At 36.5% G+C, this 19,269-nt stretch overlaps 1 protein-coding gene across 1 annotated transcript; it reads right to left on the reverse strand.

The window, feature by feature from the left end:
- Positions 1–129: 129 nt before the first annotated feature.
- Positions 130–11,114, reverse strand: LOC4338495 (probable AMP deaminase). The gene is made up of 20 exons (XM_015784515.3): positions 10,645–11,114; positions 9,458–9,639; positions 8,525–8,714; positions 7,913–8,091; positions 7,776–7,827; positions 7,553–7,680; positions 7,278–7,457; positions 7,108–7,175; positions 6,866–7,008; positions 4,574–4,635; positions 4,370–4,483; positions 2,819–2,959; positions 2,042–2,194; positions 1,917–1,970; positions 1,738–1,848; positions 1,394–1,567; positions 1,109–1,189; positions 829–927; positions 606–728; positions 130–490 (listed from the first exon to the last, which is right to left on the reverse strand). Exons 1-19 carry the CDS (start codon positions 11,090–11,092, stop codon positions 660–662), a joined length of 2,628 nt encoding a protein of 875 aa, XP_015640001.1. The 5' UTR covers positions 11,093–11,114; the 3' UTR covers positions 130–490; positions 606–659.
- Between the last annotated feature and the right edge of the window lie 8,155 nt (positions 11,115–19,269).

Below are 19,269 nucleotides of genomic sequence, written 5' to 3' on the forward strand. Positions count from 1 at the left end.
TTTTCTAGATTTTTTGGTGATATTTTTTAGTTGGTGTGCACGTGTGTACACGTGAGGGCCTGTGTGCATAGGATATGTTGCCCACAATAATTCATAGCGTTTGACACTATGTGGTAACCCAAACCAACATTTTTCCTTCTGGGGAGCAAAACAAGCGGCGCCACTTTATTCGCAGGAGTATAACTGTGTAAGACCAGTTAAAGTACATGCAATGTTGGTATAGCATCCTTCACAAACGAGAGGCTGCACAATTACAATCACGCCGAAGCAATTGTTTGCCTGCCTCCCCTACACTACACCCCAAAATCCAGCACCCAGCTGAGCCGCTTCATCCTTCCTAATCTAGTAAGATCCAATTTTATTGTGTATATCTTGTTGTACTTTTGGTTGTGCTTTTTGGGGGCACTACTTGGTTTGAAGTTTCTCTCTCGTCGGCTTGGAACCCGGACACGATGTGTATCACAACACTTCTCATGCTGACTTCCAATAACTGCAATGTTGAGAGAAAGTGTACGGTTTAGGCATGCAGTTCAGTGATCGATTAATAAAGAAATGAAATGAGATGTAGAGTATGAACCGGCAGATAAAAGGTGAATAATGCTTACCCAAACATGAAATGTAACTCCCATGGCAACCGCGCCATATACACCAGGTACATGTTACTGGTCCACCTCGTCAGGTAAGATGACATTGTTTAGGTATACAAGACGCATCTCATCTCTCCAAATCTGAAAATCACGCAATTTTCTGATCAGCTAACGCGGCTAGCAAGGGAACATGAAAATTCAAGTTTTTCGTCCAACAGAAGTGAAGGAAATTTGTTCGTACCAAGTCCCTAAACTGAACCCTGATGTGAGGCACATTAGTTTTATGAATATCGTTCCCTGTAGGTCCTCTTTTGTAATAGTTCTTGCCAATCCAGTGTGCCTGCAATAGATGAAATGATGATATGCTTCACGGTGCCATATAATGCATTACTTACAGAGCATATCAAGCAATAAGTTGCTCAACCATAATTTGTGAAAAATGGTTTGTGGCTGAAATGAATGTAATAAGGTAAAGATCACCAACGAGCTTTGAAAGTAGTTGACAAAGGTTGTTTACTTGCCTTGAGAGCATGTGAAAACCCTGATTGATAGACAGAGTTTCTAGCTATTTCACATAAATCACAAGAACTGAGCTTCCAGAGCTGAAACAAAAACCACAATAAGTGAGTTTGTCCTTTTGTTCGAAAAAAAGTGGTTAGCATTTTATTTGTTCCATGAACAAGCATAAAGGTGCACACTGAACTGCATTCATGTATGTCTTGTACATGCACATATATAAACATAAGTATGTACATTAGTGTCTGCATAAGATGAATAGGGTGAGGGGAGAGGGAAAGAGGGAGTACTGAAGCAGCAATGCTGTATTCTTCCACCAATGGCTCTTTTGTCAGGTGAATTTGCAATGGATCATCCGTTGACAGGGAAACATTCAGGCCTCGTTGGAAAAACATTGGGAAAGGATTCCGGTGGTAATCAAGAAACAAGGAGTTGTTGCTTAATGGGGACATTGCCAGACCAATCTGATAAAATTGAAAGCAACAGATTGAAGAAATGATAGTGACTTAAAAAGTTTCTTAAAAGCAAACCAAACTGCACTAATTAGATAAATCTGTCATGCTTTTTACTCATAAAATTACAGCTACAGAGGTTTTTAAAAATCATGCTGGATTATGAAAATATGAAGAATTACCTGGCCAAGATAGTATAGATATTGAAGCACAGGAGATTTCCTTAAGTTGATTCCATGCGATATATTGTGACAAAGAAGAAATGTTGCTGCCAAGTGATCGATGTCTCCAGCCTGTGACACCATACAGTTATAGACAAACACAATAACAGAAAGACAGTGGAACATTGAAGAGATTCTACCTCGCCAGCATGTGGACGGAATTTGATTGTGGTCATCCCTTTTGATTCACGCAACTAAATTGCACAGAAGTGTTACTTTTCCAGCAAAATGAGGAAAATTAGAGGTATGAGGGCAATTTTCCTACCTTATTGAGTGTGTATAAGTTAGCATAGCAGTAATATGCATAATATGAAAATGCTGGGTTGAAGACATTGGTCCATTGTTCAGGTGTAGGCATATGCTTTGTTGGACGCCTTTCAGGTTTACTCTCATCATCAACCAAATCTAACCCTACAACCTGCAAGGCCAAAAAAGAGTATCCTAAAGTTGCCTGCTTGTGATGTGTGCGATATTAACATATTTAGTAGTTTTAAATAAAAATAAAAATTACCTAGTCCCTAGTCATTTCCAAGATAAAAATGAAATTCAGCTGTTAAATTAACCAGTATAGTTTTATGAAGCCCACGAAAGAGCATGAAACTTGCCTAACTACCCTACAGTGTAAAGATGGCTCTTTGAGTATTAAAACAAGTCATGATTGACATGAAAAGAACTGATTCACAACATTTGATCTGTGAAAATTGAAATTGTGGTGAGAAATTAGACAGCTGGATTTTTTTCCTTAGAAATTAGACAACTGAACAGCCTCCCAACTAAACCAAAACAGCTGTCCAAATGACATACAGGCCTCAAATAAACATGACATGTCGCCCATCATCATTTGTTAAAGCAAAGTCACCATGTAATCTCCTAGAAGGCTAGAACTTGTGCTACATAATAGTGACTGTACCAAACATGAATTTACATTAAAAAAATAACGAGTTAATCTTTACTACATATGTGTTAATTCTGAGACAAAATGCACAGCATCAATACAAACAACAGTTATGCAAATCACAAAATAGTGAGAAAACTATTGAACCTGCTTTAGGAAGACGTGAAGCTGCGGATGAGAAGCTGGATCAATGGTGACCTCAAACAGAGGAAGGAAAATGTTGTCCAGAAGAGTTTGGAATGATGTAACAATACCCATTTCCTTGTACACATTATATAAGCGTGGGATCTGCAAAGGAATGTAGAAAAACAATTATCTGAATGCAACTCCGAATATCAAATATCATAAATATATCAGTAACATAACGAGGTGTATACCACTTTGAATAAATAAACTAAAGATTTAATTTCACAAAGAATTAATGGTTTGTTTATTAAGATCGCTCACAGATCATAAACCAATACAGAACACAACTAGTCATCCAGGTAGCCTATTTCCTATAAATATCAGATAGAACTTGCAAAAGATCAAAAGGAAGCAGATACAGAACACAACTAGTCATCCAGGTAGCCTATTTCCTGTAAATATCAGATAGAACTTGCAAAAGATCAAAAGGAAGCAGATATGGAACTTTCAAGATAATAAAGGTGCACAAATCTGATGTAATTTACCCTTCTGTTAGCACAGTTTCATCTTTTTTATTACTTTACTTACACAAAAAGGTACTCCCTCTGTTTCATATTATAAGTCGCTTTGACTTTTTTCCTAGTCAAACTTTTTTAAGTTAGACCAAATTTATAGAAAAATATAACAATATTTTCAACACAAAACAAATATATTATCAAAATATATTCAATGTTACATCTAATGAAACTAATTTGGTGTTGTAGATGTTGCTAAATTTTTCTACTTGGTCAAACCTAAAGAAGTTTGAATAGAAAAAAGTCAAAATGACTTGTAATATGAAACGGAGGTAGTAGCAAACTACTTGCCGTATGGGAACTGAAGAAGCAGAAGGTGGCCCAAATATTGCTACCACACCTTGAGTGAAAGTGTGGGCTAACAGAACTAGTCAAATGAAATTAAAAAAATGCAACCTACCGGTTATTAGCTTATGGATTTGAAAACAGCCATGGATAAGAATTGATATTATGCTAAGTCATCATTGTAAATGCTAGGTAGAAATACATCTACAAAAGTATGGTTATCTCTGTACTACTTTAAAAGCACAGTCGTCCTCCTTTCATCCCCTTCTCACCGTGCGCGGAGGTTGTGCGCTTCTTCGTGTGTGCATAACCACCGTATGATCACTTTCTCCTCAATCCACCCACCCATGTCCCATCCAGCCAATCCCCATTCCCCAATTATATGGGCCTGACCCATTGCAAAGCACGGGCATATTACTAGTTTACAGTAATAGCACAGAAATAAATCAAGAAAACAACAGCAAGATAACAAAAGCACAAAATTGTGGTATCCCAGGCAGCCAGGCCGGCTGGCCCTCATTAAAGCAGAGAAAGGTAAATCTTCCTAACTATTCCCATTTTTCTTCACGCTTTACTACAAAGCAGTGGCATTATGCAGACATAACAGATGAGTAAAGCACAAAAATCAATTCAGAGTATGTAGGTTCAATAACTGCAAGACAATTATAGAAATTTCTAGAGCTAAGTACGAGCAGAAATAGTGAAAGGGTACCTGAACCAGCCAGACAACATTTTCACTGGACAATTCATTGTTCACTATCCAGCTTGCAAGGTTGTCCCATTCACTTTGCTTCCTCCCATAGATTGAAATCCTATATTCAGCCATCTGGTGAAAACAAAAATTAGAGCAGGTTAAATATGGATATCTCAAATAAGCATTACATTTGCATATACCAAAAAAAAAAGAGGAGTTTACCTGGTATTTACTTGCTGTAAGGTCGGAGAAAACTTGCTTTGTTAGCTCGGCAAGAAAACGACCTAGTTTAAACCAAACAGCAACAGATAAAATGTTAATAAAAGGAACCAAGACAGCTCTCAAGGAAACATAAAATATAGGACACGAGTGGATATAGTAATCAATCGTGGTGATTCCCTCTCAAAACAGAATAAGTGCATTTCTTTACTACTTCAAAAGAACACATCCGTAATGGTGAGTTCACACATTTTTTTTACTAAAATTACCCATCTTTGCCATCTCACTTCCAACTCTGCACCCATTCCTTTGCTATGCATTCCCATCTGAAATTTCAGGACGTACAGTTACAAAAACTCAACTATAGATGGGTTTGAGAATTCCCTTGCAATGCATGGGCATGTGGCTACATATACAATATGCGCTAAGTCTTCCAAATGAGAATATGTAGGTATTTTTCACCAAACTTGATAGAAACCGGAAACAGTACCAAACAAGCGCTTTACATTTAGCTTATATTTATGTGGAAGTCCATTCTTCAAAGAGAAGCTGAAGCTTAAGGATGGGTAGGTTATGGATTTATATGGTCAGGAGTCAGTAGACCATAAGGTCACCAAATATATTTAGGTCTTATCATATAATCTAGTTTACAAACCCCGCAAATCAACTTATTTTAGATAGGGTGTGAATTATATGGTTAACAAACAATGTATATCCCCCACCAGAAAAAAATGTATACCAATATAAAGGCCTAGCTTAAGGCTTTAAGCTGGCTACTGTAGAAAATCTGAGCACGAAGCGCAAGAATTTCACAGCTTTTCTGCAGAATTTGGATGAAGTTAGCACCATTATGGAGGAACATGTACTATGGCAGCTCTAATGTACCTGCCATATCTGAAGGTACAAGTGCATTTATTCTAGTAGACACTCCTAAAGAAAAATGTTTAAGCTTTCTTGGGAGGTTATTTGTTGTGTATATAGTTATCCAAGAAGTGATCTATAGCATCGCTTCTCTTTTAACAATCAATCAATATATTAATCTGTTGCCAGATTATATACTAAATCTGTAACAGCCTTACAGCCATTTCATATTCACAAATTGACTTTCAGATATGGTCATTTTGATTTTCCACAATTCCCTACCCCTGTGAGGCAGCAATGCTGAATGGCCACTTCCTCTAAGCATACATAATGTAACTAAATTGAACCTCATCATGCCAGTCATCAGTGGCAGAGTCACGTCCAAACCTGTGAGGCCAGGTGAACAGAGTTTTTTGGAATCCAGTACTGCTTTCTTGTAACACAAAAAACTTCCAATACTATAAAGGAGTTCAGAAAAGGGTTTTGGTTCTGGCTTCGCAACTGTCTCATATATCTCAAGGGCATGCCAAATCATATGCTCTTTCTAAAATTAATTTTTATTTCCAAAAGCTGAGACATGGCCCAGCACCCTTTGGGCATTGATCAACACGTGAGACACGATCCAATATGTGACATGGCCAACACACAAAAGATCAAGTATTTGTGTGATGCACTCTTACAGAACAAAACAACTCAAGTGGTGTTTCCATCTTAATTTTGCTAGTGCGCTTGTGCAATAACCTGTGGAGTTCAATTTGCTAAAATATTACCCTTAAATTGCATTTGCTGGATGCCATTGTAGTATTGAATGACAAGAAATTCTCATGGAGGTCACAAAAAAAACAACAGCGGATGTCCAGCAAGATATGCATTATTATTTGTTATTTTTATGCAAAATGCCATAAACCAACATAAAACCAAGACCAACCAGATCTCTTGGGCAAATCATCAACTTATCAACCATGCAACTCAACAGCTTAAACACTTCCATTTTTGCTTTTGGCATTTGGTGATAATGAAAATAGCTAGCAAATACATTGGTTTACACTTCAAAGGCTTAAAATGTCAATAGTTTAACTTCTAGGTACAACCTTGTATGAAATGACGCTAATCACATGCTTATAAGACCTAAATAAAAACATTAGCATAACGCTGGAGGATATACCAATGGAAATATTAGTGGTAACTGTGCTTCATTAAAAACAACTGGACAGGATTAAGCAGAGGTTACAAAATACAAGTAGTTTTCAATGTAACCACTAGCTTGAATGTGATAATGTTTGCATCAAGGCAATGCACCCTGCTTTTATATGGACATACATCTATATGACTCCCAAGGACAAACATTTTAGGAGAAACTGCAAGCCCGTTTAGCAACAACAAAAAAGGTAAGATGCACAAAAGTGTCAACAAAATAATTGAAACAAGCGATACCTTGGATAAGATTGTCCTGTTTGAGGAAAATCTCTCTGAGCCTACTTTGGCCACACGGATTGTACTTAAGGTTGAATTTGTCAAAACGATGAAATGTACTTTTGTCCGCATGGACATCTAGTAAATCAACATTCAAGTCATACCTAGAAAAAGAAAACGAAGAATTGATAATCAACTAAATAGTGGTTCCATCATTATATAAAGTATAAACATAGGATAAAATCCAAGCTCTCAAAACACACCCAGTTAAGTCCAAGCTCTCAAAAACCTCCTTCAGAGTCATATAAGTGCCGTCTCTGAAAATGACAACCTGAATGGCATACCATATATAGTTATGATTATAATATGATAAATGGTTTGTCCATAAGTACAAGCTGCAACAGTCAGTTCAGCAATTGTTTCAAAAATATACCTCATCAGGTTCTTTCCTTAGTTTGGATTTTATAAATCTCAGCAAGTGTTTTTGATTCATGCACGCTGAGTGGTGTACATGAGTATCAACCTTCCTGACATTGTAAAAATCACGATGTGGTGCAGTCTTCTGGGCAAGAAACTCCCTATCCGCGTTTAACATCAAATGAAATTTGAATTTCTAGAAATGAAAAAACATTCACACATACAGAATTTTAGGAGTCAAGTTTATTCACCAAGGTAAGCAAGGGGTCAATGATTTGACAATATGATTACATGCTCTAAAAGATTTAACCGGTTATGGCACACGGTTCTTGTGTTTCCAGCAGAAATCACACGGAGCATATAATGCAAGTCAGTAAAGAAGGTTGTCGCATCAGCAACAGGATAAAGTATTTCCGTATCTGAGGCAAAATGAGGAAAATAAATGAGTCATAGGAAATTGAAAGCATCTGGTCAAACATATGAAGCAAAAGGGCTAACGGGCAGTGCTCATTACAGTCTTTATCTGCATAGACATGGACAACACCATCGACCATTTGGAAAACATGCTGAAATCATAATCAATGGCAGAAATCAGAAGGACAAAACAGAGAGGAAGAATCGAAATACTGAAAAAAAAATGAACTAGGCTACCTCTGATTTTGGTTCAGGCACATAGGTGAACGGATTGGGGTCAGGTTTTGGAGTACAGGGATCATTTATGACCTCCTTCTCCCATGGAGCAACCTCTTCTCTAAAAAGATAACAGTCTCTTAACTCAAGGCACTTCTGAAGGAGCTTGTAAACCTCAATCTCATCAGGAGACGGAATCTCTACATAAAATGTAAAATAATATTATGAAAGAAATTACTTTGGATTTGGGAATAAAGGGAAATGAGAAGAATTAATTCAAAAATATTTACTCTTACTAACAACGAAATTTGATGTATCCGACTAAAATTATATGCATTAAAATACAAAAGAATTACTGACTAATTGACAGGAAAAATATGAAACTAACATGCATACATTTCAATAATATGGTCTCCATGAATTTTTACTAGTATTCCAGGTTCTTGACTTGCACCTAATAGTTCAAAGAAATGGAGAACTCCATAGTCCATAAAATACAGCATGTGAATATTTTATCGGACAAATTTTCTTAAGAACAAAAATGGTAGTGCTCATAAAAAATGGAAGTATAACAAAATTAAAGGATATTCATACAGGGAGAATATTACTGTTCTGTAAGATCTAATACCATACCATGTGGAGCAGTTAACAGCTTAATAAATGATTCTTGCTCAGGTTCTTTTCGAAGAATGTCTGCAGCAACTGGATCAGGTTGAACACCATGAAGATCATTGGATATACTATGAGACCGAATCAAACTTGCTGCAGCTAATGGCGCTGCAGCCCCATTTTCCAGTACTTTGTTTCCTTTCTGTTCTCCTTCCTGATTGAAACATATATGATCAGACATTAAAAAAAAACAGAATCAGTCGCAGCCATTGTACCAAATGAAAATCAGCAAATTTCCCCCAAACAGAGAGAAATATCAGCATATTTGGGCACTTGGTAGTCTTTGCTGCGGCTGTGCAGTGCAGCAGCATCACAGCCAGCTGAGCAGACGCTTTATTCATATCAGCACCAAATGCTATTGGTTGTACAGCTAAAGTTAGCAATATGATTTCTTCTACCAAGTCACTAACTGTAGAATGACTGTCCGAGGAACTCACATTTATCTCCTGCCGGTTACTAGGTTTTGAGTAATATAAAATCTGCAGGCTAACAAAATCTGCAGCCAGCAAATACAGATAGTGTTCAATGTGTGTAGTACCTTTTTATAATGCATGCCAGCAGTATTGCCTAGCTAGATTTATGTGGCCATTGTTGAGCCAGTAAGATGTCTTTTGTCTAAGGTAAATCTAAACGACAAGAAGATAAATCAATAAACTACAGCATATAAAACAATGCAATAATAGATTAAGAAAATAGATAACCACAAGAATCGATGCTCAATAGATTAAGAAAATGATAGCCACAAATTCACTTCCTTTATGTGCATGATATACTGATTGCGCGTGCAAAACTTGATGCCAAACCTATTTTAACTCCAAAAATATAGGCGATTAATAAAGGAATTAGGAACTATATAACAAGAAAAACTGTAATGACAACAGGATGGCTGAAACTTACAACATTTCCATTCATCTTCAGGTAGCCATTTTCAAGTTTACCATTCGGTTGTTTAGCATCATCCTCATCTGATCCTTCTACACTCTCAAAAGCACTTGCACTGGCAACAGGGGACTTGGGTGAATTTGGTTTGATTATTCCAACCCTTCTGTTTGAACTTGAACGGACAAGCTGTTTATTGCCTGCAATAACAGCCTGTTATTACCAGTATCATTCTAAAAGATAAAAGATGATCATGTCATATCATATCATACTAATGTAAATAGCCTGTTTTCAAAAGAAATTGTAGACAAATAAAGAGGACAGTGTATCACAAGAGTACAGTTGTATCTGCTGCTGATTTAAGCACCGAAGGCATTTGCATCAACATATTGACAATGGATTTCGGAGTTGATTAAACACTCTTTGCAACAAGTCTGTAATAGATCCTGGAGCAACACTAAGGACCAGCCCAACCTGCTAGCCTAAATAACACATTTGTCAAAACATTAACGAATAATCAATAGGTTACTCAACCTTCAGAAGCTACTCCACTGAGCAAGTTACATGTTCCATCATTAAGCTAGCTCTTAAGCCTTACCCATGAGGACCTACCATCATCCTCCTATGTTTTGAACAAAATTCCACATTTCTTTATTGATAACCAGTGTTCAATAGGTGCATTTCAAAAAGGTACTGCTCAAACCCACTACACACAAGAAGCATGTTAGTGTATCTAAGCCCACACTAGCTTCATTCCATGCTAAGGATTACCTCGTGCACGAAATCCTTCCCTCTTTCTGTTTTTGAAACACTTCCAGAGCTTGTTATACACAGTTTTCATGGTTCCTAGAGCTTGAATTTAGCATTCATGTTCCATCCAAACTATTCGTAAATCCATTTCATACTATACTACTAGATTTTCTTCTTCTGCATTAAAATTCATACTAACTTCAGCACTAAATGTCCACCAGAAGAGTTATGGGAAGAACACTTGATTAAAGCAGTAAACACAACAATGCTTTCCTCCTGCTGACACACTGCGCATGCACACTCGGAGGCCATTATTTTGCAAAGCTAGCTTAGCTTAGCTGTCTCCCACTCCAAGCCAACATCACCAATACCAATCCTATCCAGTCGAGCCAAAGCCGCACACACGCGCCCCACACCGCCCACACGTGTAAAACCAGAGAAGGGACAAAACTCACCGTCGGGCCCCACGTGCAGCCTGGGGAGGCCGAGGGGAACCGGGAGGCACGCCTCGGCGGCGTCGGCGAGCTCCTTCATGCCGTCGTCGTCGTCGTCCTCCTCCTCCTCCTCCTCGGCCACGGGGTACCTCCTGGCGGCGCCCGCCCCTCCGACGCCGAGGCCGACGGAGTAGAGCGAGGAGAGGTCGGGGAGCGAGGACGATCCCGCGGGCGCGCGGCGGGGCGGGGGCGGCGGCGGCGCCGGGGACTTCCCGGCGGCGCGCGGTGGGGCTCGGCCGCCCCCGCCCCGGCGCTGGGCGGAGGCGGAGCGGGAGAGGCCGTCGCCGAGCTGGGCGGCGACGGAGCGGCAGTGCAGGTAGTAGCCGGAGGCGGCGGCGACGGAGGCGCCCACCAGCGCGGCGCAGGCGAGGTGGAGGCGGTAGGAGGGGTCGGAGGCGTCGGAGCCCATGGTGGTGGTAAATGGTGGGTTTAAGGGCGGGATTAGGGAGGGAAGGGGGGTAATGGGATGGTGGTGGGCGGAGGAGGCGGAAGGGGGTGGGGGATTAGCGCGAGAGAAGGGGGGGTATTTATAGGGGCCCGTGGAGATGGTGACGTGGCGGGGACCACAGGTGGGCTCCGCCTCCGCGTGGGGACGAGTGAGGGTTTAATTAGCTTGATGCTCGAGTATTAATAAGTTAACTGAGTTAGATTCTTTGGTTAAATGTTGGTTAGAGAGTCTAATAGCAAGTTCAATAGTATAGCCCACTACCCCTATTAGCTTTAAATCATCTATAGCTAATGTAACAGCCAATTTATACAATAGTTGTTTACTATACTATTAATAGATAGTCCTACCTGTCATACACATATTGCGTCTTAGAGTCCGTGCTGTAGCTGAATACAGATCTGTAGCCCGTTGCTCTTCTCTCTCTTCCTTTATCTCTTTAAAATATGTTTATAGCTGGCTCATAGCCTGCTATTGTACCTGCTCTAAGAGCAAGGATAATAGTATAGCTCACTTCCTAGTATTAGCCTATCTTAAAGCCAATATATATATAATAAATTAGCTATAATTTTCTTCTCCTCTCTCTATCTCTCACTTATAAATTTAATATATTTGTCTTGGAGTTTGTGATAAGCTAGCTCTTGCATGAAAGCCAACATCCTTGATTTTTCACTACTTCTCTCGTGCACCTAAGCTTATTGTTGGCTTATAGCTCACTATTATATTTGCTCTAATACTAGTGTACTATTTCCTCCGGTTGATAATACTTGTCGTTTTGGACAAGGGCACGGTCTTAAAAAAACAACTTTCACCATTATTTTTTATTATAATATGTATATAAATGTTAACAAATATATGATTTTATTGGAGTATTTTTTTAAGACTAATCTATACATATAGTCACCATATTTCAAAGATAAATATTTTTAAAATTATTTATAACCAGAGATTTAAAATTTGACCTCACCCTTGTCCAAAACGACAAGTATTATCAACCCGGAAGGAGTAGTATGTCTTTAGAAAAATATTAGAAGCCATGTAAAATTATTAAAAAAAAAAGTCGATCATCAACTTGTAAGGCAAGTGTTAATATGAATGGGTGCCACATCATTTAAAGATACACATACAAATAGAGCATATAGTAGGTAGCTATTGACACAATAATCATGAAACATATTTTACCAATAGATTTTCAGCCAAATCACTTCACACACACTCCCATATCCTGTATGTAATGCTAGTATTTGTTAGCGGTGACTCTGACTTGTGTCCAGATTCATCCCTAGCATTTGAATTTGTTTTTCTAGATTCATCCTTAGCATTTGAATTTTTTTATAAAGGGAGTAGACTTTTAGCCAAATCCCTTTTTTCACACTCTACTATATCCTACGCATTGTTATTTACTATAAAAATTGCTCGTGCATTGTAACAGGTGAAGGCTATTTTAATTTTACTGTTATTATAGGTTTAGTTAAGGCAAAATTCATTGTGAGAATTCGTTTGGATATTTTTTTTCTAGAAAATCGTGAGCTGCAATTAGGAGTTCGATCATCTCAATTTAGCATGCAAGTTTTTTCTAAAGAGATTTCTTATACGACTGCTCCTGTATTTTCAAAAGCGAACGAACTTAAAACCCGACTCAAATACACATATGTATTTCCAAAAGCGAGCAAACTTCAAAACCGACTCATATGTAGATGACATACCAAAGTACCGGCGAAAACATCTTCAATTTTTATAATAGTTTCACTGTGAGGATTCGCTTGGATATATATTTTTTTAGAAAATTATGAGCTATAATTAGGATTTAGGAGTCCGATCATCTCAAGTTAGCATACAAGTGTTTTTAAGAGATTTCTTATATGACTTCTAGTATTTCCAAAAGTGAACGAATTTAAAACCTGACTCAAATACAGATCTATATTTCCAAAAGCAAACGAACTTAAAAACCGACTCATGCATGGATGACGTACCAAAGTATCGACAAAAACATCTTCAATTTTTATAATAGTAGAGACTTGCGTTGGACCTCACTTTCTTCGAGCTCATGTGCAATTAGTTAGGAGTACTATTTAGTAGCCAACTCACCCTTTCTCTCCTCATCTCTCTCCTTAGGCTCTAGCTAGATATGCAATGTTATGTGGTTTCCTTATAACTAGCCCTTTTATCATTATGAGATAATCCAAGAAATGCCATTGACAAGCGTCCAAATCCAAGAAATACCATCAACAAATGTGAGTTCCAAGAAATGACATCGTGTAAACGACTTTGTCCCAAAAATACCATCGCCGTTAAGGTTTCGTCGATCCCGTGCCGTTAAATACACTGTTCATCCTATAGCACTTAACAGCGCAGGATGGACGGAACCGTAACGGCGATGGCATTTTTGGGACAAAGTCATTTGTACGATGGCATTTCTTGGAACTCACACTTGTTGATGGTATTTCTTGGATCTAGCCGCTTGTCAATGGCATTTCTTGGATTATCTCTATTGTTATTGTACTGGTTCGGGCAAGTATAGCAGGTATAACAATTGAGTTTAACAGTAATTCCTAGATATATCAACTAGAAACTCTCTTTTTTTAACAATTGAGACAATAAATGATTTTAACCAGATATCTCGGCCATGCTACGCGATCTCCTTATAACTAGCCATTTTTTTCTTATTATACTTGTTCAGGCAAGTACTCGAGTTAAGTATTAAATCCTAGGCAACAAATGTTAAGTAGAGACTATCTTCTTCTAAAAATTGAGACAATAAAGGTTCTAACAGTTACCCACAAAATAATTTTATTATCCTTTCTTTCTTTTCCAGCATCATGAAGAAATTTTTCTCCTTATCTTCTTCTAAAATTTTATTGGTCTAGTTGGCCGATTATGTGCCAGCTATTGAGTGTTGTTGTACATATCCTAAGTGTGGGGTTAATTTTAAGGCCTTGCATGTGTGAGGTATATGTAACGCAGGATTAAGAAGGGTATGTAAGGAAGCAAGGACTGTTTCCTTCTGAATCTTTCATTCATAGTTTTGTAAAGAAAAAATAGGGGGCCACCTACAAATCGGGGGCCCGATTTTTTTAGCAAAAATCGGGCATTGTTTCACCAAGTAGATCGGAATTGTTTCACTAAGTAGATAAAAAATGTTTCAATATTTTAAAAAAGTTGAAACACAACCAAATCACCTCGTGAAACATTTTGCTACAACGTATGAAATAACAGTTTCCAAAAAAAATTGGGCGTTGTTTCACCCTATATAAAAACAATATTTAGCAAATAGCGAAAGGATATTTCAATTCACTGCAACGTGATCCATACATAGTGAAACATCACGATTACACTTGCTGAAGCATTGTTGGTGGAACAAAAAAATGAAACGGATTCACTTAATAGAGCGTTTCCATAATATACGGGTGATTTGTTGCAACGGCGCGTGTAGTGGGGCGCGTGGGGGAGACAGCGGAGGCGGCAGGGGCCTGATTTTTGTGCTAATGATCGGGCGCCCGATCGCTAGCGTTTTCCGAAAAAATATATATGTATGATGATTCTAACCTTGTGAAGGGCATTCACGAAAGTAACTTAGTGTTTTTTTTCTTAATCTTCTCTCATAGTTTGGTAAAGAAAAAACTATATGTAAGGACAAATCTAAACTTGTATAGGTCATATAAGGAAGTAATGAGTGTTCTTCTTTTTTAACCTTTTCTCTATAGTTCCACAAAGAAAAACCTTACACGTAAGTACAAACCTAAACTTGCTAAGAAAGGTAAGAATGACATTGGTATTAGCATAATGTAACTAAGGACATAAATGTTAGGCATAGTTGTTTAGTTTTGGGCATAAGAGGTACTTCTGGGACTCTTTTTTTATCTTTACAGAATAAGATGAATTGCAAGGAACCTAACATGTAAGGAACAAAAATATGTAAGCTATTAACTAAAGATAAGGTTGTGTTGTGATGATATATTAAAGAGATTAGCTTCAAACAAAATAATTCGTTCACCTAAATTGTGCCTTCAAAGAATGACTTTTAAATTGTAAAAGGTATAATAGTCTTGTACTTACACCTATGCGAACCTTTTTTTTTTGCTTCGATCAATTCAATGAATTTTGCATGTTTTAGAATATTTCATCCGAGGTGTGCAATGACTGTGTCAACTTTTTGTAATTTCTTACTGATGATTAAGCTAATAACATAAATGTTTAGAACCACAACAGTGGTGTTAATAGATTTGTATTTGAATATATATCATATGATATTAATTTGATAGTTGCTAAGGGTATAGTATGAAAAAAATGGTTAGAGTTTAACATCGGAGCTAGTACATCAAACATCATTTCCATATTATCAATCCTCATGGTGGTGTACGAAATTTGAATGCATCGGCTATACATTTTTTAATCTTTATTTGATGTATTTTTGTAGGTTGAATATAAAGAAAAATATCAAAAAGTATGGTATTAAATCACATGCTAAGATAATAAATTCAGGACTACTCTATTAGCAAGGATGACAAAGGAAGTTAATGGAAACAACAATTTATTTCTTCCACTACCGCCATAGTTTCTTAAAAATTTTCCCATAAGGTTATAAAATGACATTAGAAATATGAGGACCGTAATTGTAGTTGTGAAACTTGCTTCAGTAAGCAAATAAACTCAAGTGGTTGCTTTATTTAATTTAAGATGAACAATGATACACATGAAAAGGGAATAAGGATGAAATTACAACAAAAAAAGGCATAAAAATGAAATTGTATCTGTTTGGATTTAGATATGTGCAAGTAAGAGATACTCATGAACTCTTGTATGTTTATGGGATAAGGTGAGTTCTAAGGAAACTAAAGTGCAAATATAAGGGCCAAAAAAATTGGTGAAAGCTTCCAAGTAATTATAATATCATGTCATATGGTGCAATCATTAGGAAATAAGGTATAAATAAAATAGAGAATTTCACTTAAGTATTCCTTCCCAAGTGACTTTTTTTTAGATGTAAAAGGTTTGGCAGTCTTGTAATTATATATGAACATTTTTTTCGTCAAGAAATAAAATTAGATTTACATGTTTTAGAACAGTTAGAACCTTATTTCCTCTTGCCAATCATCATATTTCTGATCTAAATATTGGGAGGTATGTTTTTATTTAAATGTGTGAAATTTAGTAAGTAGAAAAATTTTACAAAGGAATAAATAGTGAGATAATTATGGTAGTCAATTGCATGCTAAGATAATAAATCCAAGACCGTTCAATTTGTTGTGTGATTCCTTGATAAATGAGTAAAGATAAAGGAAGGCTAAAGGATAGGCCAAGACAAAGAAAGATAAGGAAAATGTGGACTTGTTTTCTGCTTTCGTCATGGTTTCTTGAAATTTTACATGAAGATAAGATGGACATGACATAAGTGAAAAGAGAAGGATGGAATCAGAACTGAAAGCACACAAAAAGATAAAACAACTAGTTTCTATAGAGAAATGAATGATGTGATATATGTAGGTGTGTAATGTTCATGAGAAATTATGTAACCATTAAAGATACAACAAAGGTTAGGTGTGTATCAAGATTGATACATTAACCAGTCAAAAATTTCAAATAAAGCCTCCAAAAACTGATAAAAAGTAAAGTACGATTATATTGTAAGGAAATATGAAGGAAAGACGGATGACTCTCAAATATGTTATTTTTCATCTCAGAAAAGCCTCATTGATATTATATTAAAAGAACGATTTACTCAGAGCAATTGAAGTGCATATTTCCACTATTTTAGTGTTCATGTAAAAAAAAGTGTCCATAAAAGGTAGAATTATGGGAGAAATTTGTTGTTTTAAGTAAAAAGAATATGAAAGAAAAACAATCTTGAAAACAAGCCTCTCTAGTACTTGTAGTCTAGGATAATTAAATAACAGTCATTTAAACAAGATTGCAAGATTCTTTTGGGATTAATCCAAGGCACGTGAAGGAATGCTAGGACATTATTAAATAAAAATATTCCAACTATGGCAAGCGCGGGAGATGTCTTGATAACCGATTAAGCTTCCATATAGCCCTTTTATGTCTTATCAATAAAAATAAGCGCATCACCATTCTCTTGTTATTTAGCTTGTTTAATGATGAAGTTGTATGGAACCTATATGTATTCCTACAAACTAAATATGTTTTCCTACAAACTAATGAATGGAACTAAGAATATTTAAACCCAAATCCATAAATAGTTTATGCTTTGAGTTCACTTGTGTTTATGCACTTCTTTTTTTTAATAAGATGTTGCTGCACTAATTGATGCATATTGTAGTACCTACATGACAAGAAGTGCAATATTATTGTACTCCCTGTAGCCTCAAATTTTTTTTCTGCATTAGAGTTTCAACAACCATAATCAATAAAATGATGCTTACCATAGAAAAAGATATATAAATCATAGTGTGGACTATAATTCCTTGTTAAGATTTACTATTAGCTAGTTTGAGCTACCATATCTTCTAATCGCCTTTCCACTTGTACATGCTTATTTGACATATCTATAATAAGCTTTACGATAACAACACTTGCTCATGATGTTTATTAGAGCATATACCGAAGAACCAAGATAGAATGGCATCTCAAAAGAAAAGCACTACAACTGAACGATGTCTACTTGTATACAACCATCTTGCAGTTAATGCCATTTTGTATAGGTGTATCATCACTTATTAGAATTATTGCATAAGCATCTCGATGTTTTTGTTCACCAGAATCTCATGATGAGAGAACAACATAGGCGGACATCATACACAAAAGAGGCACCTAGGAAAAATTCCAAAACGACTTTATTTATATTTTAATTAATATTGTGGGAATGAAATGAACTGCCACTGTTTCGCCAATCGTAATAGTAGTTTTGTTTTGTGTACCAAGCTCTTGGTAGGGTCAACTGAATTATATTCCAAGCATCATAAAGTAATAGAAAATAGTGAATATAGAATATTATTATTTAGTCTAGGAAGGAAAAGAAAGAGAATATATACTACTAGATGTGTCTACTATAGCCTCTATCATGGTATGCTGATGGGATCCGATCCTCTGCGTTTTCTGCAGAGTACAATTTACATTGTGTTATGAGTCTTGCACTACAGTTCTCTACAGTAGCATGGTGTCAAATTAACGAAGCAACAGTATGTACTGATGGCGAACTTTAGTACTTTCTGTTATCTCATGTAGCAATTCCATCTAAACCCTCCACTGCAGATCGAATGGCATAGGTTTGATCCAAATGCCACATGCTGCCATGCTGGAGCCCTCTGTCATATGATCCAAATGCCAAAGGGGGTTTGAATAATTTGAATGGTCCATTCATTCTTACCATTTCGAAGTGGACGTCAGGGCAAATTCTTTTATGTGCCTATAAGTTTTCTTTCAATCCCTTCTATGTCTTTGAATTTTATCACATCCTCTACATGCCCCTAACTTTTAATATATTTTAATCCCCACTATACATATCATGTTTGTTGACCATTATAGTTTTTTCTTAAATGGCCATATTGCCCCTTTATTAGTATCAAACTTATGTGTTACCTACTTTAAAACATAAATGTAAATGTGAAAACTTTTAATTTATAATAACACCAAATAAGAAAGAATTATTTGATGGAAAATTTGAAACAGAATTTAAATTTTCATACATTATTTTTTTATTAAATCCATAAAATAGTTTCACCAAGAAATTGAAAATCAAATTAGTTTTTATTCTAGTTTAATTATGGCGAAAATGTTGTATGAGTTTCATCAAATTTGTTTGAAATTTATTTAAAAAAATAAATTTACAATTTCTAATTTATCACCTTCATTTTTTTCTTACAGATGCATTCTTTTCATATTGGGAATTGTATTTTTCTCAGCAAGCTAGCACATGAGTATAGGGTGGGGGGGGGGAAATATAGCCATTTTGAAGAAAAATTAATGATCAACTCATGTTCAAGTAGCGAAATGTGTATAGAGAAGATCAAAATAAAAACATATAGACATGTAAGGAATGGGGCAAAATTCAGGGGCATGAAAGGGATTGAGAAAAAAAACTCTTAGGTGCATGTGAGGAATTTTCTCCATTTGGAAGTACTATCTTTTAAGTCGAGGAAATTAAATACGAACCACGACTTAAGAGCACAAAAGCAAACAAA

Source organism: Oryza sativa, chromosome 5 (assembly GCF_034140825.1).
Source record: "Oryza sativa Japonica Group chromosome 5, ASM3414082v1".
Taxonomy (NCBI): Eukaryota; Viridiplantae; Streptophyta; class Magnoliopsida; order Poales; family Poaceae; genus Oryza; species Oryza sativa.

Bases quoted from the DNA above. Each gene is read 5' to 3' on its own strand.
- LOC4338495 (XM_015784515.3), bottom strand. From the start codon at position 11,092: ATGGGCTCCGACGCCTCCGACCCCTCCTACCGCCTCCACCTCGCCTGC. The intron at 8,092-8,524 runs GTATGGTATTAG...CATTTTATGTAG, and splicing joins GCTGTTAACTGCTCCACATG to AGATTCCGTCTCCTGATGAG. The intron at 7,681-7,775 runs GTAATGAGCACT...ATTTTGCCTCAG, and splicing joins TGTCTATGCAGATAAAGACT to ATACGGAAATACTTTATCCT.